Raw genomic sequence first — 23462 nt, 5'->3', positions numbered from 1 at the left:
GAGAGAGGGAACGTGACGTAACAATGGAATAATAGAGAATAGGGGGAGAGAGAGAGAGAGCGCATGCAAGAGAGGGACGGAAAACGAGAGAAAGACGTCGAGAAAGAGGCTGCAACGCAACTCGGTTGGCAGTACATCCTTCTGTCCTTCAGTGGGAGAGATGTGCATGGATCACCCTGCGCACTTGACGCACTGAAGGGGCTCAGCCCGTTCTGCAGAGCCTGTTGTGCATAAGATGACAGACTACTAAGATAAGGACAAGAAGGAGAGGTGGTGCAAAGAAACATATTAGCCCTTAACTTTTAATCAGGCCCAGAACTGCTGCCATGGTTTGGGCTTGGGTCAGGCTTGGCCAGAAGCTGTGTGGGTTCATGTAGGGTCACAGCTGATTTTTCGGGCCCTCTTATTTAACATAAGCCCTTTTAGATAGGAATTGTGAAAATTTGCAGGAAAGCCCAATCAGTCTTTTTTCAGCATTGGCAGTATAAAAACAAAATTGGGGAGTGCAGCAAAATGCCGCCTACCTACTTTTGTTTACAGAATGCACCTTTTTCGGGGCAATGGGGGGCGTGAACAAGTAACAAAACGTGTAGCTCAGCGTGTGACGTAAACAGTGACGTGGGAGGGAAGCCACGGCTGGTCAGGCAGTGGTAGTCAGGCGGCAATTCTCTCGTAAATCGGCCCGTTCTTCACCGTCCCTGTCATCTGACAGTTAATGGCCTCTTCGTTTGCGAGGGCAAGGAGGGCGCGCAATTCCTTGTCTCCCCAGTTGCTCATCTTTACAGTGTCTGTCAGGTTTGTGTTTCCCTCTTGCTACTAGCTGCTCGCTAATTCCTGCTATCAGCTGTTTCCTGTTTCTCCACCGCCAGTGGCTCGCACGTGCGGCGTCATCAACAGCTCCTCCCACAAGTCATCAACAGCCCCTCCCGTGGCGGAGGGCCGCCTCGGTCTGACTCAGTATGGCTACCCTACGAGGCAGAAAATTGGGCGCCTCAGATCAACTCGCAAATCCGCCTCTGTGTGTATAAACGCTCGCAGCTTGCCAGCAAAACGGCCCAACATTCGCGGAAAATCTGGCAGTGTAAAAGGGGCTATAGATATGACGGAAAATAAGGAAAACCGTAACAGGTCCCCTTGAAGGCCCAGACACACCAAATCGACGTTAATGAACTAGTAGCAAAGAAGCTCAACTGTTGCATCCCCTCACGTTGCCTGTGTCTAGGCTAAAAAGTTGCACTTGGACAAACTGCAAAGACCACAGCCAACAGGCAACTAGCAGGCATGTTCTGCGCCTAGTTAGAGGCAATAACTTTCCATTCAAGACGCTAATTTGCCAGTTAGCACATTTTTTCCGTGTGCTAGCGAACAATAACACAATTACAAACTGTTTCGGCTAAAGAGCTCAATGGCTAAAGAAAACATTCTTACCCAATATAACACGTTTAACTCGATCTCACGGCCTCTTTACTTTAGTTGTTTGTTTGCTGTCCTCGCTTGCGTTTTTTTCTTGTGCGCTAAACTGAACTGCCAATCAGAGATTTCATTCACTGACAGACTTCACCGTCTCCAACACCAATTTAAACATGATGAATCAGCCAAAAAAAGCTGGCAACAAGTGCTGACTACTGCCAACGGTGTGGGATACACTGCAAAAACTAAGGCCACAGATTCTCACAGACAGCATGACACTGACAGACGGCTGACAGTTGGCTTGGTGTGTCAGGGCCCTTTTTATTGTTTTTTTCTAAGACAAACAAACCAAAAACCCCAAATATCTTTCTGACTGCTGTGTGAATCTTCTAGACTAGAGAAACATTATGTGGTTATCTTTATCTTTCAGCTAAATGGCTTGTGTTTTTCTCCTCATGCTATGTAAATGGTATCAAATAAGGTGTCAAAGTTATAGTGTCAAACCTCGACACTCAGTTAAGAGCCTGGTTCTGTTAAAACTGGAACTACAGCAGCTCCTGACGGTACTGATGTCTGCACATTCACTATTTACATGTCCTCGGACTTCATTTGTCACGATTAATTCGAATAAACACAAATATTTCCTCCTCCTGCAGAGGATAGATGTATTTCACTGATACGACAACACATACTCCTCGTTTATTGGAAGTGTCACGTCTTCCGATATTAGTCACTACTGGCAAAGGAGGCAGGGCTTACTTTGTCATCCAGTTCCTGTTTGAGTAGCTGGTATTTTCTGTGGAGGAGTGCATGTGCCTCGTCTTTTGTGCTCAGCTGTGCTGCCAGCTTATCACACTCATCCTTCATCCTGTCCAACTTGATGCGTAGCGCCCCACACAGCTCCTTGTCTGACGCTGCATCTGCCTGGTAGAGAATGGGTGTGTTAAAGGCCGTGATACACACAGGCAGTAATTTGAGATAATAGCGACTTGGGGTTTATCTGCTGCAAAAGTATATCAACATGAAGCAGGTTGCAGTTTTAAACTTCTGTGATTTTCAAGCGCTAAAAAATACTTACACAGTGCAAATAAGTTTTCAAAGTTGACATAAATGCTTGGATCATACGTACAGGATGCCAAATTTGCCAGTGGTCCCAAACAACTTGTAAAAGATCTAAAGTCACGTCTGACAGGTGCAGGGTGAATTCACAATCATGTCTGACATGACATTCTGTGCAACACAAACAGAGAGCATCATATAATGGGTCAAGAGAATGGGTAAATGCCAAGACTCTGAAATCACGTCCCTAAGTCCTTAATTCATGTCTCAGTCCAGCTGAAGCTTTACAGGCAAATCCAGCCTCAGACATAAGCTCTCTATCCACAATTATTACATTATCACACACAGCTGAAGATACAGTTACATATAAGTGACTGAGGACTGGGAGTGACGGGAGTGACACAAACAAAGAAAAAATGAATAAAAAACAGGAGTGCTGGAAGTGAGAGGAGAGGGAAAAACAGATGGAAAATGCAAAATTAGAACTGGAGGGAGGCAGTAATGGAAAATGCAAAATTAGAACTGGAGGGAGGCAGTAAGAGAGGGATTAAGACAGAGAGAGACAGCGAGAGGAAAGATAGAGTGGAGGAGAAATCAAGAGTGAGAGGACAAGGACAAGAAAATAAGAATATTTTAAGCTTTTTCTGACAGTTGACTGTATCAAAATCATAATACAGGCCTCTGGCTATGCTGTGTGAATATTGGGTGGGCTTCTTAGGGACATCTGCAGCACCCGTAGGCTACTACTTTAAAACATTCCAGCAAACGCCCTTGTCCTTACTGCGCTCAGAAATGACACCATTACAATGAGCTATGTCAGATATTAATGCCATTCAGCACCGCTAATGGGCTAAACTCAACCATATCAGGGAGGACCATGCCCCTTAAGAAACAATGTACCCATGAGGGCTCATCATCGGAGATATCGAAGGGAGGGAGGCGGGTAGGGCACTCGGGGAGTAAGTCAAGTGGAGTCCCCTATCTCCAGCACTGCCTTGATGAGACTTCTGAGGTCTGATATCGGGGGTTTTTAAATATTCACGCTTGGAGCTCTGGAACGGCCACGAGGATCCACGGGGCACCACACACCATTAAGAGCTCAGCTATCCTCGATTCACCCGCACTCAGAGGACAGAGCCCCGGCCAATGAAGAAAATTACTCTAAATGAGGATTTTGTCTGTGTCTCGCTGAGTCGGAAATAAGCCAGATGTTTAGTGGCTGAGGCATGTTACCCTGTGCTGAATGTGAAGTGTGTGCCAATGATACTCTAAATGTTAATTAGAGTGTGCCACTCTGTGATCCATGCCTAGGTGAAAAGGACAAAGAATCTCCGTGGTTGGCTTATGACCTTGACTGCTCAAAAGATTTGACAAATTTAGGTACGTTTAAAGGAAGAGTTCAACATACAACAACACTGGAAATACAATTTTTTGCAAAGAGTTTAACTGCTACTAGACTTGCTGCAGTGTTACATGGTGTTACTCCGTGTTCCGTAGTGTTCAGGCATACACTGTTTACATTACTTGCCCTCTGGCCCTATCATCATTTTGCTTTTTTAAAAGATAGATAAAACCTATTTGAATATGAGTGCCCACGTTCATCAACTTCAAAATCTCTATTTTGTAAAATACTGAGCATGTAATCGATACTTTGGCAGATGATGGATGCTCTAACTACAAACTGAAAATATCTGCTTCGTTCAGCAGCAGCAGAATCGCAGCACGGAGCTCTGATTACGGTCACGCAATCAATACTTCTCTCCGAAGTGTCGATGGTGTGACCACAGTGAGCTCGGCCAGAAGAAAACTTGGACCTTATACACAAGGCAACATTCACAGACCTGCGCTACCAGGGTGACTACAACCTGAATGTCGAAGAAAGAAGAGGATAATGGAGGAAGAAGCGGTCATCCTCAGGTGGAGAGCGTACTCCATAAGAAAAGAGGCAGACGAAGAGGAAGAGGAAGCCGAGTTGCGGCCAAAAGAAATAATGTACTGTTCAGAGAGAAAGATCTAAGTAAACGCTCTACAGATACGAGAGTGTCATCAAATGTCTGGTGTAATCAGGAACACGTGTTGTCACCAGTTTATTACCCGGAAGAAAAATAAATGTCCTAATCGTGACATTCCTAATTGATATCCCTTTAATGTCTGTGTGATAAATATGTCGGCACATCCAGCAGCCCGTTAGCTTAGCTTAGCATAACAGATGAAAACACCTAGCCTGGCTCTGCCCACAGGTAACAACATCCCAGTGTTAATTAATGTCCTGTGTTCTTCTAAATGTACACAGTGAGTGTTTTTGCATGTATCAGAGAGAGCTGCAATTGTAGCCCCCTCCCAGAAGTTGGATCATGGTGCTGTCGGCAGCAGCGGGTCTCTCTCAGTCTGTTAGTGGTGCGTGTGATTGCAAATTAACCAACATAAAACAGGATGAAAGCAGCCTATGAGCCATGACACATAAAAAGACCCTGTGCATATCCACATCAATCATGCTACACATTATAAAGTGGACCGTACTGAGCAGAGTAGAGTTGCGCACAGGAAGTTTCTAGCTTCATTACCTTTGGACACAAACTGATTCCAGTCTTTTAATTAAGCTAAGCTAAGCTAACCAGCTGCTGGCTTTAGCTACCCATTTACTGTAGAGACATGACAGCAGGTATCATCCTGCAAAAAAGTGAATAAGTGTATTTCCCAAGATGCACATTTTCATATGGAATAAAATACTTTGGGCATATTAATAAAAAGGCCTTACCTTAACCTCCTTCAGGTGTGCCTGTAATTCATCCCGCTCCTCCCGGCAGAGCTTTAGCATGTCCTGCACTTCACGATACTTCTTCGTCCTGCTCTCCTCCATCATCGCCTTCGTGTTGTCCAGTTCTTTCTGATGCACCTCTCTCTCGAGCTGCAGCTGCTGCCCCAGCGCGGCCCGCTCATCCTGCACTGCTGTCAGCTTGGCCTGTAGCTCCATGGAGCCCTTCTGGAGCTTCTTCTTGGAGCTCTCCTCCTCAGCTAACTGCTGGACGAGCTGAGCATGGGCTGAGGTCATCTGCTTTAGAGCGGCCTGGAGCTCAGCCTGCGTGTCCTGGTCTCTCTGACAGCGACGGGCTCGGCTGTCAGCTTGTTCTTCCAGCCTCTGGTTCTCTTCCTTCAGTCTTGTCTGGATGGTGGCCAGACGCAGAGTCTCCTCCTCCAGGGCAGCCGAGGCCTCCCTCACCTAGGATTAGGATCTGTTAGCATCTGATCAAAGCTCTCTTAATGACTCTGTGGCTGAGGTTTAATTATGCCTTTACTTTAACAACTCCTCAAACTGATCATGACACATTAGTCTGCCAACGGAATTAAATCAAAATTTCAGCCGTGTCTGTGGTTTGATTGGGATTTGTACACAGGGTTTCTTTTCTAATGTAATTTTAAGATGTTTTTATAGTGTTACAGTGGGGTGGCTCAGTTGGAAACATAACAACATCTGCAAGAACAAACAGCCAAATCTGATTTGACTGACATAATTCTGAGTTGTGTACAGCGCTAAAATTTCGTGTACCATTAAACCCCTAGAAAAGATATTTTCTACTTGGCCTAACGACCTTTCTGAGAGAAATCCTGGTACAAAAATCCTATTGTAATGTCACTGTAACTACTAAACGAGCTTTTTGCAAAAGAGAATTGATTTACATCTACCTCTGCATAACTTCAATGCTCGCTGACAACCAAAGGTGTCATCATTACATGACACCCAGCAGCGTACTTCATGGTGGTAGTGTGATACTGTTTGATTCAACCTCTGTGCTGACTGCTGTCATTTTTAAAAGGTGAGTTAAACTGGTCTCGAATCAGTAAACTACACTCGTAGATAGCCTGATTCAAATGTTAGGAAGGATGAAGTTTACTAAATGTTGCCCCACAGTCTACAGTCCTATAAGTGAAATAAATAACATTGAATTTTTTGTGTCCCTTGTGACTTGAAAGATATTTTCGTTTTCTGGATGCTCGACCCCGTACCTCCCGGATTTCCTGCTCCAGTGACAACTGGCGCTGGCGGGTCTCAGACAGCTCCACGTCCTTGCGGTGGAGTTCTTCCTCGCGCTGGGCCAAGCGGCCTAGGATTTCAGCGAGCTCCCTGCGGGCCGCCTCAGTCTGCTGGCTCAGCGCCTTCAGCTGGGCCTGAGAGCTCTCCTTTTCCCTGGCTGCCTGGAGGGAGGAAGAGAAAGCGGGAGCAAAAGAGAGAAAGAGAGAGCGGGGAAGAGGGAGGAGAGGAGAGGAGAAGGGAAATGAAGAATGACAAATGAAGAGGAGGCGGAAGATGGTGTACAAAAAAGGGCTCTAACAATAATGATGAGAGCAGGAGAAAGAGTGACAGAGAGACAGAGGCAGAGAAACATATGCAGTACCAGCTCTTGCACTGATAGGAAAATGCTAGCACTCAGCTCCCTGATAAGGGACAATGGTCAGGTCTGTTCAAGGCAGATTGCTTCTAATACTCTGGCTTTGACTGGAATTTGCAAAGACTTTGCTGTAGCTCAGAACCTAATCATTTAATTGAGCACTTGATTCTCTCCCCTAATTCATTAAGGGGGCAGAAATGATTTTGTAATTAATTCGCGTCACGTCGAGTATGCCAGGTGGGAGTCTGTCTGTCTGTCTGTGTGTGTGTGAGGCGCGAGGCTGCTGACTGAGTTTGGAGGTGACTCACTCAGTTCAAATGGAATGTAAATCAATGGGAGGTGACTTTCAATCTAATAATAATTGTCAGCCGTTAATTATTCAACTAAGCACAACCGCTGTAACATATCATGTAAGGGTACTCAAACTGCTTGATTTCATGTTTGGTTATATTATTATTAAGTTCATTCAGAGTGCATTATTCAAGAGTTTTAACCCTTCCCAATCACCAGCATAAATTTTGGCATTTTATGTTTGTGCAAACTGCAGATATGTAACATCTGTATGTCATTATGGAGCCGATATGTTCAAACTCGAAGTTTCTTTATGTTTCAACAACACTGGAGTGTTTAGGCACAAAAAACACTTGGTTACGCTTAGGAAAGGATCATGTTTTGGCTTATATCACCTACTTTTGGTGGCACAATCGGCACTGGAAATGCAGCTGATGTCTCGCTAAAAAAAGGCTGCTTTTGGTGGCACAATCAAAGTTGTAAATACTGCCAATATCTCCCAAAAAATACCCACTTCTGATGGCACAATTGCTGCTGGAAATGCCATCTTTCTTGCAAAAAAACCACCCACTTCTGGTGGCAGTCTCAAAGCTGGAAATGCCGCCTATTTCTCCTTAAAAAACACCAGCTTTTAATGGCACAATCACGACAGGAAATGCCACCTTTCTCACTAAAAAACACCCACTGCTGGTGGCACAATAAAAGCTAGAAATACCGCCAATGTCTCACTAACAAACACCCAGTTTTGGTGGCATAATCATGGGTGGAGATGCCGCTCATGTCTCCCTTAAAAACACCCACTTTTGACTGCACAATAAAGGCTGGAAATACCACTGATGTCTCACTAAAAGACACGCCTTAAGTGGTTCAATCGCAGCTAGAAATGCTGCCTATGTCTTGCTAAAAAACACCCGCTTCTGGTGGCACAATTAAGGTCAGGAATGCCACCTATGACTTGATTAAAACAACGCTTTTGGTGGCACAATAAAAGCTAGAAATACCGCCAAAATCTCACTAACAAACACCCCGTTTTGGTGGCATAATCATGGCTGGAGATGCCGCTCATGTCTCCCTTAAAAACACCCAACATCTCACTAAAAAACATGCTTTTAGTGGCACAAACGCAACTAGAAATGCTGCCCATGACTTGCTAAAAACACCTGATTCTGGTGGCACAACTGCTGCTGGAAATGCAGCCTATGTCTCACTAAGAAATAGCTGCTTTTGGTGGCACAATCAAGGCTGGAAATGCCACTGTTGTCTTACTAAAAAACACGCTTTTAGTGGTTTAATCGCAGCTAGTAATGCTAGTAATGTCTCGCTAAGAAAAAGCTGCTTTTGGTGGCACAATAACAGCTGAAAATGTCACCTATGACTCGCTAGAAAACACCTGCTTTTGGTGGCGATATCACGGCTGGAAATGGCGCAGATGTCTCGCTAAAAAACACCCGCTTTTGGTGGCACAATCACAGCTGGAAATGCCACCATGTGCTGCTAAAAATCGGTATTGATGTTCCAGTGACAAAGTCAGCTGATAAACTTGTAGTCAGAACGTAGTCATTTTAGAATGTTTATATAATACGTGTGAAACGTACAAATATAACGTATCTGTGGTTTACAGAAATGTACAAAGCCATCATTTTCCTCTGTTGACTAAACTGTTTAATCTGACTTTGATACTAAACCCTCTTTTCTCAACAGATAAAGTATGAATAAAAATGAACAGAGAAAAGCATGCATAAATATCAAACCATTTTGTTTTGTTTGGGTTGAAAAGCAACAATAAAAACGGTACAACATTTCTCATCATGTATAATTTGTATTGGTGTGTAGTCCAGTTTCCTTCTCATCATCACAAGAGGACTGCATGTGGCATACAATATGGATTGCAAGAGATATTTATTTATATCTCCTCTTTACAATCATTAAAGGTACAGAAGGTGCTGCTTGCTGATTTTCCAGTCCATTTCTGCTATGAAAGAACATGAAAGAACTGGACCGGAAAAACTCATAAATATTTTAACATGTGTATTTCCCCTGTGATAGGAGGGTGCTGATTTATTTTCTCTAAAACGAGATTTAAACTTGAATGTCCTTTATACTTTAATGCAACAAAAGAGGGAGGATCATTGCTTAGAAACACAGAGGTGCTAATACATTTAAAATCTGAGCAACAGAGTTTACATTTTTGGTGTCGTGTGTTCATAATGTTCACAGCACTTGACAATACACTGTGAATCCCACTTCCACCATGGTTTGCAGGACTACAGGGAGAGTTGGGCTGAGATAAGTTTTGTTTTATTCTGTCCGCCTGGGGCGTCGCCACAAATCACTCCACTACTGGAGCTGAGAAATGCATTTCAGCCCGGACATTATTGATTACTTCAAATTTTAGAACACACTGTCAAAGTCAAAGCAGGTATGCACGAGCCAGAGTCCACTGCTCAGAAAATGCAACAAAGACAGTCAGTTGTTGTTGACAGAGCTGCCAGCTGGCTAGCTGTTAGCCCAGCCGGCAGCAGCAGCAGCAGCAGTGGCAGCACTATCCGGATCGTTTGAGACAGGGCTGCTGGGAGCTGATGAGTGGAGTTGATGTATTTGGGCTGCAATTGCCCACCAGTGCCAACTGATACCTAGTCAATAAGCTGCAGTGAGATTTACCACAGTCTGGTAAACTTTTGCTGGATTCTGTGCAACAACTGAGGGCTTCCACTTTGTTCAAAGATAAGCCGAACAGAACGACTATTGCCAACAGGAACAAAATCAGCAGCTGACTACTAAGAGCTTTTGATTGGTATCCTGACTACCCTGAGAACAGACACAGCACTTCTTCATCTCTAACTAATGCACAGTAATAATAATTGTTTTGTCTGTTACCAACTGCACACGTTTCTTTATTGTACAGTGTTCCATGTAGGCTGCTCAGAGGCTTTACCACCAAATACCTCATACACAACGCTCTCTGCACCATGGGACAAACTTTTTCAGTAGGAGAATGGCAACTTCAAGGTTCCCACACATTTTACCAACCAACTCTTTAAAAATGTTTCAATATTATTTCACCCATTTTCCATGACTTAATTTAAGTATTTTAAAATGGGTGGGCCTATAAACACACAGGCATTTCTGGTTAAGCAAACTTTTGGTGCTTGCTATCTTTGCTCACAAATTCGATATTCCTGACAAGTCTTGGCATTTTTATGAACACATTTTAAACAACAGCCAAAACAATGTACATTCAAACCTCTTCCAGAATGTTCTGTTAATTTTAAAGTATTTCCAGGCCTTGAAAACAGTTTGTCTAATTTACCAGCTTTTCCAGGAACCCTGCAACTTCTTTGCCAGTATGAATAGTGTCAGAGTGGATTTAACTTTTAATAAACCCAACCTATCATAAACAGACTGGACGTCCAGCATTGGTGCTTGTGAGAAAGATTTCCCTGACTTAACGTTGGAACTTAAAAAAAGTCAGGCTTAAAAAAGTCACATGGAGACTCCGTAGCCCTAATCAAGACGGCCAAAACTTTACTGCTTCCTACATGATTAACAGCAGTACATTATCACCTCACTCCTTCTGTTTTGCCCTTCACAATAAAAGCCCCAAACATACACATCACACCACTTTGAATGTGCATACTTTGGAGCAAATTTGAAGCAAATAATACGAGTAACATCTGTTTTTGCATTCTGTCTGTAGGCACCCATGATCCAAATAATTTGATGCAAAATGTTGCTTTAAAGAGACACTCCAATGAAAGATGAAAAGAGGAATCATAAAATTGAAGCAGCAAAGGCAGAGATATCTTAACTGTAAGTCCCTTGTACCTGTCAAAGTCCCAAAACCCTCCATTTCCCATAATGCAGCTCAACAGCACCATTTATTAGATCTCCCCTGCTTCCTAGAGGCCTCCTAGAACCTCCAAATTGTAACACAGACTTAATGTTAATTTATTTGAGCCTCAAGGCCAAGCTGAAATAACCCTGATGACAGCTTCAGGTTTCTTTTTCCAAACTTTGGAAAGCTATTAGAACTGTTTTTACAGGCTGTGTCGTGCTCTTGAGATGATTAAACTTATCGTTATGTGAAAAAAGGCTGAACTGTCTCTTTAAAATGGGGCTGTGCATGCTGAGAAAATCAAATGTCATCATATTTTTGACCAAATACCTCGATATCGATATTGCGCACATATTGTAGCACTCGCTATTGGTGCTGACACAGACTATTTTTAGATTTTTAGTATGTAGTCATCAGTAGTGTAGAACAGTCAGGTAAATTCAGGATTTGACATCACTTTACTGTAATGCAGCCTTTAATACCAGAGAAAGACAAGACTAGAATATTAAGACTTACAAAATCTAAAATCTAAGACGATATCTAGTTTCATATTACGATATCAACATAATATTAATAATTTGCCCAGCCCTACTTTAAAGGACGTAGTAATGCTTATTTTTCTGGCTTTAAATGTAGTTTTACAATCCCACTACCTTGACCTGGGGCAGTTGGGTCCACTCCACTCAATGAGTTACTAAGATGTACGTTTTTCCGACATTACAAAGATCAGCAGTTACTTAGCCACAGCTGCAACTGTAGTCTGTGGTGTCAAAAGTCATGTAATGAATGCATCTGCGTCCACTGACCTGTGAGGACTTGTCGGTATGGAATTGAGCCTGGGCCCTCTCCTCCTCCAGCTCCTTCTGCAGCCTCCTGCACTTTGCCCTCCACTGGCGCACAGCCTCTTGGGCCCTGGTCTTCAATTCATCTCTGCTCCTCGTGCTCTCCTGGAGTAACGCCTCTGTCTCCCTCCTCTCTGCCTGCCCTCGGCTCTGAGTGAATTCATAAATAAAGTGTATGTTCATTCTTTAGAATCTGAATCAGTGTTTTGTTTTGTTTTTTACCTAAAATGTCTAACAGGCCTAATTCTGAAAGATCTTATTACCGCAGTGTTCTCAGTGTCTTGACGTTGTAATTTCGTGAACTTGTGGCCCAGAGTAAGGCGCTACACACAGCATGCTTCCAATTTAAATCTGCCACTAGAACAAGCAACCCTTGTTTAGAGTCCTTGATGCAAATTACCTATCTGCTATGAATTATTGTAGACCTTTTTACACATAAGTCACACTACAGGGCAGCAAAGAAGTAGGTTCTTCATGACTCCATTCCAGTCCTGTGTGTAATTTTAGACGGCATCCTGGCATCGTGGAATCAAAAAAGGCGTGACATGTAACACGACATTGTGGGCCCCTTTTGTGACATATATTATACACGTCTGCAGCACTTTATAAACAATAACAACAGCATGACATGGCAATAACAATAATTTACTGTCCCTGTTATATGGCGGCTGATCTCGTCCTCTGCTCAGAGGGTAAGACGCCTCATTGTTTTCCCTATTTGTGGAAAATTTTAGCCACTGTTCTTCTTCTTTGAGTTAGCTGTTAACTGCTAACAGCTACTTTTTTTTCCAACTCAAAATTATCATTATTTCGGCCATTAAAAATCAACCATCGGTCAACCTCTAATACAGACATCGTGTCCGTGCTATCACAACCTCCGTTCCCGACTCTGAGTTAAGACAACTCTGTCCCCACATTCTGCGATCGTACCTTATATACAACACAGTAAGGTGGCATAATGGTGTAATATTCCCACCTTGAAGAGGCGGTGTAAAAGAAGCTAGTGTGACGCACTAACCAGTATAAAAATACCTGCATCTCCTTCAGCTGTTCCAGCATTCGTAGCTGCTGTTGCTCCCGCCGCGCCAGGTCTGATGACAATTCCTGGAATACAGAACAGAGAAAGGTCAAGAGTGTGTGTGTGTTTGTGTGACGACTATTACTGCTAATGGGAGGAAAAGGACAGAGAGGCAGGAGAAAGGGAGACACAGGAGTGAAGAGGAGGAGGTTTGGAGCAATTGAGGCAAGGAAAATGAGAAAAAGACAGAGGGAAGTAAAAAAAGGAAAAAAGGTATGAGATTTTAAGAAAAGATCAACAGTAAAGGGCGGGAACAGCGAGCAAAGACGAGGACAAAGGGCAAAAACAGAAAGGTTGAGACTGTGTTTACATGCTGCCTACAATTGGATTATCTGCACGGCTGGTCTGAAAAGTAGTCTGACAGCAGAGTTGCACTGGATTAAGTTCATATCCACGAGAAAATCACAATCACTTTGAAGTTTAGAGTTTGATTGAAATCTTAAGTAAAGGGCGAGTAAGGTTAGCCTGGTGCCGTTGAGGTGTTTATACAGAATGAGACTGCCAGTTAGGAGTAATTAGTCATAGACTGATTACTCATAGGCCTATTAGACTGTATAAATTCAGTCACTGAGAAATTGAATCTTCCACCCTATTCTCCTCATTATACTTCAGTTTTGCTCATTTACCGTTAACATGAAACATTTCCAACGTCTATTTTGATCTAGACATAAAAACCATAAGAGACGCCCCAGGTGATACATGCAAACACCCACTTCATCTTTTAACACCTACTCGGCGATAGGGGAAGCGTGGGAGTTTAAACACATTTTCGGTGAAAGAAACATCAGAGATTAGAGGAATGTGCCAATGCTTTAAGTGCAGCTATTCCTACTAACATTTTATTGATACCCACCATAGCCTTGAATACCCCTGCTTAGCAAGGGAATTTGTTTTTTTTCTCCTACAGTTTTTTTTACATCTTGTTACAGTGATGGAAGTGACACATCGCACCAGTTTGAGACGGATAAATGACTGCTGGTTGACTTCTGATCTCCTATTCCAACTGTCACTTCATCTGACGATTTTAAGAGGATCAAGTGGCATCGAGTTGGTGGAGGATGCGACCACGGATGAGAGGCACCCGACAAACTGAAATAACCCCGCTCAGGGTGGAGACGCCAACACAGGCAAAGTCAAAAAGCATGCTCCTGTTGTGTTCGCCTTCACTCCAGCTGAGAAATCCTCAGTGTATTTATTCGTTAGGGTATACAGCAAAGACAGGCAGATAGATGTCTGGAGCTGTATTCGCACGGGACTGGTATTACCAAGAGAGCTCATGTGATTTAGAAATTACACCCTCTACGTCTGTGTTTTTTGCACATTCGCATGGGATAAGCAAAGTCTGTATTTCACTTGAATTTACTGACAGTATCCCCGTGGATATGATGTGTACAGTCATGTGTATCTCCACTCTGCACAACAAAAACTCACACAGCACTGCTCACAGTGACGTACAGTGTTAACATCCATTTTTCTTTTTCAAATGTAGGTTAAACACACAGAGCAGATTCTGCCAAACATTGTCACACGTCATCTATCTCATCATCTTTTGAAATTTGAGCTTGCTCTTTTTGTGAATGGGTCTCCATGCTGTGTAGTGAGATGAGCCTCCTGCACCAAAATGCTGTAAAAACTTTCAATTATAATTTCCAACACAGCCTCCATAGAAAACAAAAGACCTGAATACGGCCCAAAATCACAGAGATGTCAGTTCGCACTGGATCAATATTAAATTATGACGTCCGTGTTGGCGAAGTATGGGAGGTAATTTGCACTGGAATTTTTACTCTACAAATTACGGACATGCAGATTTGCATTGGACTGAGATCACAGACAACATCAGCATGAGCAATTACTGGAGGTCTCCCGGTAATACTAGTACCATGCGAATGGGGCTTAAAGGAGTATTTCACTGCTGGAGAGATGGTCTTTAAATACATATCTACAAATTAGGGATTTTCTGATCAAGTTTTTTGGCCCCGATTCCAATCAGAGTCATTTAATATTGAGTATCTGTCGATACAGAGTCCTGATTCAATACTATTTTATTTTCCTAGATAATACAGCTGCACAGTGCAAACATCAAATACTTTGAAGTTCTTAAAACCAATCCAAAGTATATGCTTGACAACTGAATAGCTCTGCAACAGATTAAGAAAAAAATCATCTGCATCCAAGCTGTTCCTTAATGTTTCTTTTTGTTTGTCTGACTGTTAGTGTAGGATAAAATCACAAACCCCTCCATCCCTTCTCTACCCCTTCAAGAGAGTATTCTCCAGTGTGTTACCTCTTAATGTGTGGGGTTTTATTTTTGTTATCTGTGCATCTTTTGTGCGGGTTACATTAATATATTACTCTTACTGGCCGTTTGCTGGTGGGACTTTTGTTGCATTTGCTGTGGTGTCATGCGTGGCTGCAGTGAAACACCATAATGAGCAAAAAGCACAATGCAAGATACTATCTCACACTGAGCTGAAATGAAACGAGTGCACATGAATTAGGTAAACAACATAAATAAATTTCATTTTGCATTCAGTTATGGCGTGTTGTGTTTCGCTCTGGGTTGGGGCTCAGCCCTGCTTTTACACACACAAGGACAGTTATTGACAGCTGCACGAGAAAAAACACCAGTGTGTCAGCTGACGTAGGGATCAGACCAGGCTCAAGATAGCCGATCCCAATCAGTAAATAAATGCCTTAGTCGACCGCATCGACATCTCTACTGCAACTACTTTTGAAACCATTGCTACATGACGTGAAACCAGAAAAAGGGCTGTGACATTCACTTTTGCTCAAGAGGTAAAAAACCTACAACTACCAGAATACAATGGACCGCACCGGACCAAAGAACGCTCCTGCTGGTGGCCAACATAATGCAGGTGGCTCGTACGAAAACAATATGGCAACCAGCTGGTCACAAACAATCTCACATTACAGCTAAACAGTTCACTAAAATATGTTTCTGACAACATTTTAGGTGAGTATTAGGTAATACAGTGACAATGACTGATCAGCACTGTCGAGGTTTATCAGTTGATCTGAGGTTTGGGAGAATGTGGAAGTATAGAAGTATGTGCAAGCAACAGCCTATGAGCAGAGAGATCTGGGTGCTGGCAAGACGAAAGGTTTAAAGTTCATTGTTTAATATAAATACCCACTGACACACACACACCTCCACCTGTAAGCTGAGTTGGACCCTCTCCTTCTCCTTGCGGTCCAGAGTCCTCTTCAGCTCTTCAACCTCACTGAGGACTGAGGCTGTGCGCAGCTGTGCTCGCAGCTCTGCCACTTCTTTCTCCAGGCTCAAACGATCTATACACATAAACACATGCACGCACACATGCAGACACATAATCAAAGTGTTGTTAGAATTGATTTCTACATGTGGAGACAAGAAAAGTAGAGCATAGAGTGACAAGGAACTTAAGGTGATTGATGGATTGGAGAACACAAGACATGTGGGGTATCTTCTGCAAAAAGCCCAGGCTTTTGAATGAGATAAATATTTAAAGAGGACCTGTTACGCTTTTCCTTATTTTCTGTCATTTATATAAGCTGGGTTTCTACAGGAAACATACACTTAAATCTAATGCTTTTATAGACCTTCCATGGTCCCTTGCAGGGGTAACATATATGTAGGAATGTGGTTATTAGAGTGAGTTAGATTAATCTACATGTTGCCAACAGGTAAGTGCAATAATAAAGTAAAAAGATAGTATTAGATACGGTGGTAGGTTTAATGATTTGTAACATCAGAAACATGGAATTTCATGCATAAGATCTCAACTCATTTTTACTCAAAGTAGATGGATGAATTAAATTAGATTTAAAATTAGATATTTGTGGAAATTAGGACCTCACATATTCCAGTTAAAGACTATTTAATGACTTTAAGACCTTATATCTATAAAAACTGAAGACTTTTTGAGGACCTGCAGACACCCTGTATAATGTAACAGTAAAGGACGTTCAAATAAGACGTGGCCGTAGTGAAGATGTACTGTACCTTCTTAAATTAGAGAAAATGAATACTCATTAAGGGGCTCCACAAAGACCTTTTATAAAGTATGGAATCCCTTTCTTAATCATATTATAAGAGAAAATCCAATTGCCCACTGTTCCAAAGAAAGGAAAAATAAGAATTAGCCATGCTCACTTAAACACAGCTCTGCGGGCCCTGCAAATTCTCCTTTTAAATTTTTACAAATTCATATCTGATAGCCTGATTTTTTTTGTTGTTTTTTTTTCTTTCATTTTACTATTGGGGCTTTGCTTCTTCAATATGTATGTTGTTTTGTTTCTTTATCCACATGTTCGGTTTGTCTTGTCCTTAATATACATAATGTCAGTGAATATATCATACAGTACTGTACCACTGTGTAAAAACCACAATAAACAAAGTTTGTGGTGGTAAACATGTGAAAGTGATCCCTGTGAGCAAAAACCTCAGACTTCAGAACGTTCTGAATACTCTATTTTCAACATTTTGTTTACTACTTTCGAGACAAGGTACTTTACAAGTACATTACATACATCGCTACAAGTAAATACAACAAGCTAATGTCGAGGAAACATGTAATATTGGTTGCTGATGATGTTTATTTCCCCCTAAATTCAGATAATATTCCTGAGTAAACATATCTGGTTGTGAAGATTTTGGTTTAGGGCTTTTCTTGGTGATTTTTTACAGTAGAAAGTGACGCTATTCTCTGTTAAATTCATTCCTCGGCTGCAATGGCGATGCGGAAATGGAAGACTCGGAAATGCTGACTAATCAGTGCAGACGTTTTTTGGGCAGGAGGCTTAAAGAGACAGGCGCTAAAATAGAGCGTTTCAGACAGGGTGGATAAAGGTGCTGCAGTCATTCCCTGGTCCCCACTAAGTGCGCTGGTCTTAAAAGCCAAATTGATATTGTCGGTCAAACCGTGACACAACCACTTCCGGGTCCGTCACGTGATGCCATAGGGCCCAGAAAGACTTTTTTCTCTAGACTTGAGTGACTTGACTTTTGAGCATTACAACTAGTGCAGAATGACTTGATTCGCTATCAGAATTTAATCTAGAAAAGAAAAGTCTAGAAGACCTGCATGATGAAATTATTTCATCCCCATACAAGTTAGCAGAGTGCTAAACCAGAAGTAGCTGGCTCAGCCGACTGAAGTTAGCCGCTCGGTAAACGAAGTCTCTACTGTACTTGCTCTATGGGCCCAGTGATGCAGAAGATCTGGTAATTTTACACCTGGGGAGTCAAACTTTTTTGGCTCCACTGAACAACTGTCATTGGAATAAACGGGGCTCCGCCTCCAAAGCTGTATTAAGTTCTCTTTATACATCCATGGTCATCCCCCTGTGGCAATGACAGTGCAGAGATGGGGAAGACCTGAAAAGGCCAACCAATCAGAGGCTTTGGTCTTAAAGAGACAGGGACTAAAACAGAGCGACTCAGACAGAGGGTGAACACAGGTGTTCCAGCAGAGACAGTGTGAGAAAAATAAAGTGTATTTTGAACATTAAAGCATGTGAACATGTTCGAGTTTAACCCCAAAATATGAACAAAGTATGAACCTAACAATTAGCACGATAGCTCCCCTTTAAGCAGAGTCAATTCTGAATTATTTTCTAACCTCACGCTGAGATTTATTCTACCTCTTTACCTACAGCATTCTATCAGGGACTCATATGCACAGCTCACGTGTCAGTCACTTCTCTTGGTCACTTGAGGCAGCGTGAGAGCTGGTGGACATCAGCTGAATATAAATGAAGTGATGAGAGGTGTGAATGAATCAGGATTCTCCACAATAAACAAACATGCTGATACACGAGCATTTGACTGTCTTTTATCCAATCAATGTGAAATAATATAAATCTGCAGAAAAATCATATTTCATATTGGTTTAATAAAGAACTTTACACAAGCTTATCAGAATCTGTCATTTTGAAACGTTCACCGCCTTTTAAGGCCCCTTGATGCCCTAAAATCGATACCATTCTAAAAAACCACGAAGCATTGATGGGTAAGATTTCCAATACTTTTCTCTAAGCTACTCACAATTTTATCTCCTATTTCTGAGGTTACAGAGTTGGCACAGTAATCTTTTAACCCGTGCATTTAACCTTCATCCAAATCCTCTCTGTCTTCCTGTTTATGCTCCGTTCCTTCGCCCCCAGACTCCAGACTGAAATTCAGTACCTGACCCTCGCTGCCCCTCCTCCCTGTCGGTGTGGTTGCCATGTGGCTGAGCAATGGGCTGAGAAGTCTCCAGCCGGGCCCTCTGAAGCTCGGTCCTCTCCCTCCTTGTCCTCAGCAGCTCACTGCGCATGTCCTCCACCTGGCGATCATCAGCCGAGTGAGCAGAGACAGAGAAAGACATCCGGCTGCCTGACAGTGGGCACAACCACACTGAAGCTCTCTTAGAAGACGCTGCACTGTTTATTGTTTTGTCTCCTGAGGTTTACTGTACGTCTGCATATACAATCAGGTAAACAGACACAAACAAACCTGTTGAACAAGGGACTCTCTGCTGTCCTCAGACTGCTCCAGTAGTCTTCTAGCTCTCTCCAGCTCCTGCTCCACCTGAGGAGAGCACAACAATAACAGCGTCAGGACAATACATAATGAAGGAGTGTTTTGGAAGCTGATGTGGAAGTGGCAGGAGCACAGTGTAAATGAGCACTGACTACAGTATATCATTAGGTGTGCAGAATCTACAATCTACAAATTTAGAATACCAATTTGAGTTCAGGCACAATTATGAGGGGACTCGATTCAATTTTCACCGAAAAGTTTTGATGTAGTAAATGCCTCAGCAAAATATGAATGCTACCAACCAGAGCTCCAGACTACATCATTTTACACTGACAGAACAGGTGCCCCAAAACGTACATTCAACTGAGCTGTTCTGTCAGGAGACGCAGTGACTTTAACCAACAGTGAGTACAAAAAAGTATAAATAATACATGTAATTTGTTAACTTAGTTAAAACTCTGATAGCCACTAGGCTTATTTATGCAGCAGAAATGTTCTTAAGCTAATAACAAATGGCCGGCAACAAAACAACTGTTTTATCTATGAACCTTGACAGTTATAGCTGAGCCAATTTTGATGCTTTTGTTAAATGATCTTGTGGTTGTTGGGAGGAGTTTGTCTTCAGAGCTTTGAGCCAATTAACCCCTGACTTTTTAGGAAAAAGATCATAGGTTGGATTAAAATGAATATAACTTTTCCCATGTGCTGTGTTATGTTTGTTAGTGGAGTCAATTTAAAAGAAACTTTACTGCACTTAACTGGTTACAATTCTTTATATTGTTTATATGTTATTTATCTTTTATGGTGATCATATGATATCGTCTCATATTGTTCACCTAAAGGCCCCTAAATCACATCGAATCAACTATGTATCGTGGCAGACCTTTTAATATCGGCACATATCGTATCATTGTCCAATGAATCGATATATCTTATTGTGATAAACCTAGTGATTTATAGCCCTAGTAGCGACAAGGTGCCAGACCATTAGCAGCAAACATCAAAAGACGCGGTGCTGAAAAAACGCAAATATAGCGAATAAGTGAATCTGGGGTTGGCTTTACTGTCGCTTTCACTGGCAAGCGTGTTTATGACCTGCATGGTATACCTTTTTCTCTATATACAGACTCTACATTCAGTGAATGTAGAGTCTGTAGGCAAACCCCGGAGATCTTGCCTCCGGAAGAAGAGCGGAAGAGCCCTGGTTTCCGGTTGTAGGCTGTTTGTAGTCAGCGTGATATTGATCAATCACGTTTGAGCCAGCTGCAGCTGTTGCCAGGTTAAACGGTCCGTGCGGTGAACTAACGAGGCGGAACATAATTGGCGTCACTGCAAACTCTGAATCCATCGCAATGGTTCAGCATATTTACTTATATATAAATGGAAGTCGGAAACGGAAATTCGCCTCCTCCGCCCAAATCAAACCGGAATGCCAAAAAAAAATCAGGGGTCTGCCCCCAGAGGCTGTATCGCCATCTGCCGGAAATCAGATGCCGAATACAGCCGATGGGTTCCGAGAATGGGTATACCTTAAAATGAAGTGTAATCACTGTCAAGATTCATTTCCAAAACCAAATAATAAAGCAATTTTCTTGCCAATTTATTGAGATTTCCAAATTTATAACGAACACAGGTAACATGTTTCCTACTTTTTGTGAATATAATCCAATTACTCTTATTTTTATATGTGTATTTAACCATAAATGTCTGAATATGGGGGCAATCCAATTTCAGCAGCGGCTGGTTTGACCATGTGGATGCGAGTGACGGCTGGCTTGATGTAGAGACATTAGAAGTTGTATCTGGACCACCTGAGAAGTGCAGGAGGACAGGTTTTGATCCAGCCTGGGTGACTGAGAAAAAACTGCGGGCAAGTGCATCGTCACTTGCATCTTCATGATCAAACAGCCAACACAAAAGTTGGAGAAAGACACAAGCAGGGCAGAGCGAAGTCTCCACGAGTAAAGTAGGAAAGCAACACACACGCACCAATTCTTCCTCCCTCCTGGTGGTTCACAAAGTAAACAGTGAAGATTTTAACAGGGCTGTTCCCTGAAAGTTGAAAATTTGAATCATCAGTTGGAGACCCCTCAGTCGTTTATTTCCGTTTTGTGTTTTTTCAGTCAGTGTGCGGTGTGTCTCTGGGGAGGTTTTGGTCCCAAGATGAAGTTGTTGAGTAAGCACTTCCCGCTTTCATGCTGCTCTCTGTTAGAGGCAGCTGCAGACCCAGAGCCAGGGTGAGTCTGAGTGAGACGGAGGCAGCTGCCCAGAGAAAGAGGGACTTTGCCCGGTCAGACTCCAAGATAACGTCATCTACTGCCTTTTGCTTAGAAGTGATACATTTACAGCTCACAGCAACTTAGTATGACACAGTGTCTGGCTTTTGTTTGATATCTAGTGTCAGCAAAAAAATGTTGCTCATTTCCAATCCATCTGTTGTTAGTGTAGTTAGTTAGTAGTCACCCTGAATGTCCCACAAACCTCATTCAAACTCTCAAAAAGGAATGAACAGTCGAATGCTCACATTGAACAGCCAGTTGGATACAGACCTAGATTTCAGAAAACAGTAATAATGAGGTATCTGCAAGTTGCACTTGTGCTCTTAATTATGAAAATTAACAGTACTGTCTCCAAAAATGGTTGCAAAATACAATTAAATGGTCATAGTCTGACGCCCCGACCACTACAGCTGCCAATTCAGGAAAATTATGCATTAAAAAAAGGAACTTTTAAAAGGTAGACCTTCGTAAATTCATAATAATCTACCACACCTTTACTTTTTGAATACAAAACATTCCTTTGGGACTAAATAAATTCACCTTGGTCTTCTCCCTGTCTGCTCTCAGTAGCCTGGCTGTCACGGCCTCCTCTTGAACTTGACGTCTCCCTGAGGTCTGCAAAAGACAATTTACAGATGGCAGCATGCATCATTATGAGAGCAAACATACAAGAGTAATGTAACACTGCAACACGAGAGGTGCTATTGCATCATGGCATCCCCCATCTCGTCTTCTTGGAACAAGACACTGGCATCATGGTGGATTTGTACAAGAGCTTAGATCCCACTCAATCCCACTCATTGTGAGCGGACTGTGATGATGAATTACCGGCTGCTAGCAATAACATCTACCCAAGTGACTCATCATCTATTTGATTCACATCACAGCGGGCCCATCGGTGGGGAATAAATGTGCCCTCTGCTCTCCCTCCTCTCCTGCTCTTTAGTAGTAAAAGAGATTATTTTCCTCTTCATGTCCTCGTGCTTGTTTATTTACCCTTAATTTTTGGACAAATGCATTATTTCCCATCGCCCTGGGCCCTGCTGGTGTCCCATTAGGGCACTACTGAGGAGAGGGATGCAAATGAATTGGAAGCTACTATCATTACATAGTGTGCTGAAATGTCTAATTCACAGAAGTTATCAGTCAGGATGCAGCTACACAGCGCCCCTCTGTGGCCTGCTGATAAACTGCAGCAGGGATGAGAGATGCAAAGAGGACTGATGCCAAGACACTGATTAGCTTCGACAAAACGCTGCCCTCAAAACCAGTAACCAGGAAATCAATGGTTGAGTTATTTCAGAAATGAACGAACATTATTTTGATGATTGTATAATATGGATGATTTGTGTGGCTAAATGGGAAGTTGCAATGTAAGACAGCAATAATACAACATAATGTGTGACTGTGGGCATCTATTGAGTGCATCTAGCTTTGAGTCGACATCACTAAAGTGCACCTAATGGCAGAGCTCTCTCAGCTACTAATGCTTCGAGACAAATGCACGCCTGAAAAAAAGAAAACACATGATTGGCGTGAAATACGGGAAAGCAGCAATTGCTTGCTTAGCCACCATTTGCACCGCAGCCGAGTAATTGCCTAGGTGTGCTTTATAGTCTCATAAAGGTGACACAGTGGGAGCGCTGCTTTAACAAACAAGGAGCACTGCGGTACATTAGAGGAAAAAATCTTCAAGACGCAGTGACATGGAAAGTGTTAAAAAATTAGAGATGTTTTTCATGCATGCTCTGGAT

The 23462-nt window shown here is 42.5% G+C and overlaps 1 protein-coding gene across 2 annotated transcripts in view; it reads right to left on the bottom strand.

The window, feature by feature from the left end:
* LOC126398416 (centrosomal protein of 128 kDa) overlaps window positions 1-23462 on the bottom strand; it is a 78870-nt gene that overhangs the window by 41329 nt on the left and 14079 nt on the right. For both annotated transcript variants that reach the window (XM_050057735.1, XM_050057734.1), the window contains 9 exons: window positions 22249-22323; window positions 19403-19477; window positions 19094-19232; window positions 16076-16215; window positions 12858-12929; window positions 11790-11975; window positions 6475-6663; window positions 5228-5689; window positions 2170-2334 (listed from right to left, as the gene is read on the bottom strand). In XM_050057735.1, coding sequence (XP_049913692.1) covers window positions 2170-2334; window positions 5228-5689; window positions 6475-6663; window positions 11790-11975; window positions 12858-12929; window positions 16076-16215; window positions 19094-19232; window positions 19403-19477; window positions 22249-22323 — 1503 coding nt within the window. The remainder of the gene's footprint in view (window positions 1-2169; window positions 2335-5227; window positions 5690-6474; window positions 6664-11789; window positions 11976-12857; window positions 12930-16075; window positions 16216-19093; window positions 19233-19402; window positions 19478-22248; window positions 22324-23462) is intronic.

The sequence above is a fragment of the Epinephelus moara genome, chromosome 12 (assembly GCF_006386435.1).
Source record: "Epinephelus moara isolate mb chromosome 12, YSFRI_EMoa_1.0, whole genome shotgun sequence".
Classification (NCBI taxonomy): Eukaryota; Metazoa; Chordata; class Actinopteri; order Perciformes; family Serranidae; genus Epinephelus; species Epinephelus moara.
This window is presented reverse-complemented; position numbering and strand designations above follow the sequence as displayed.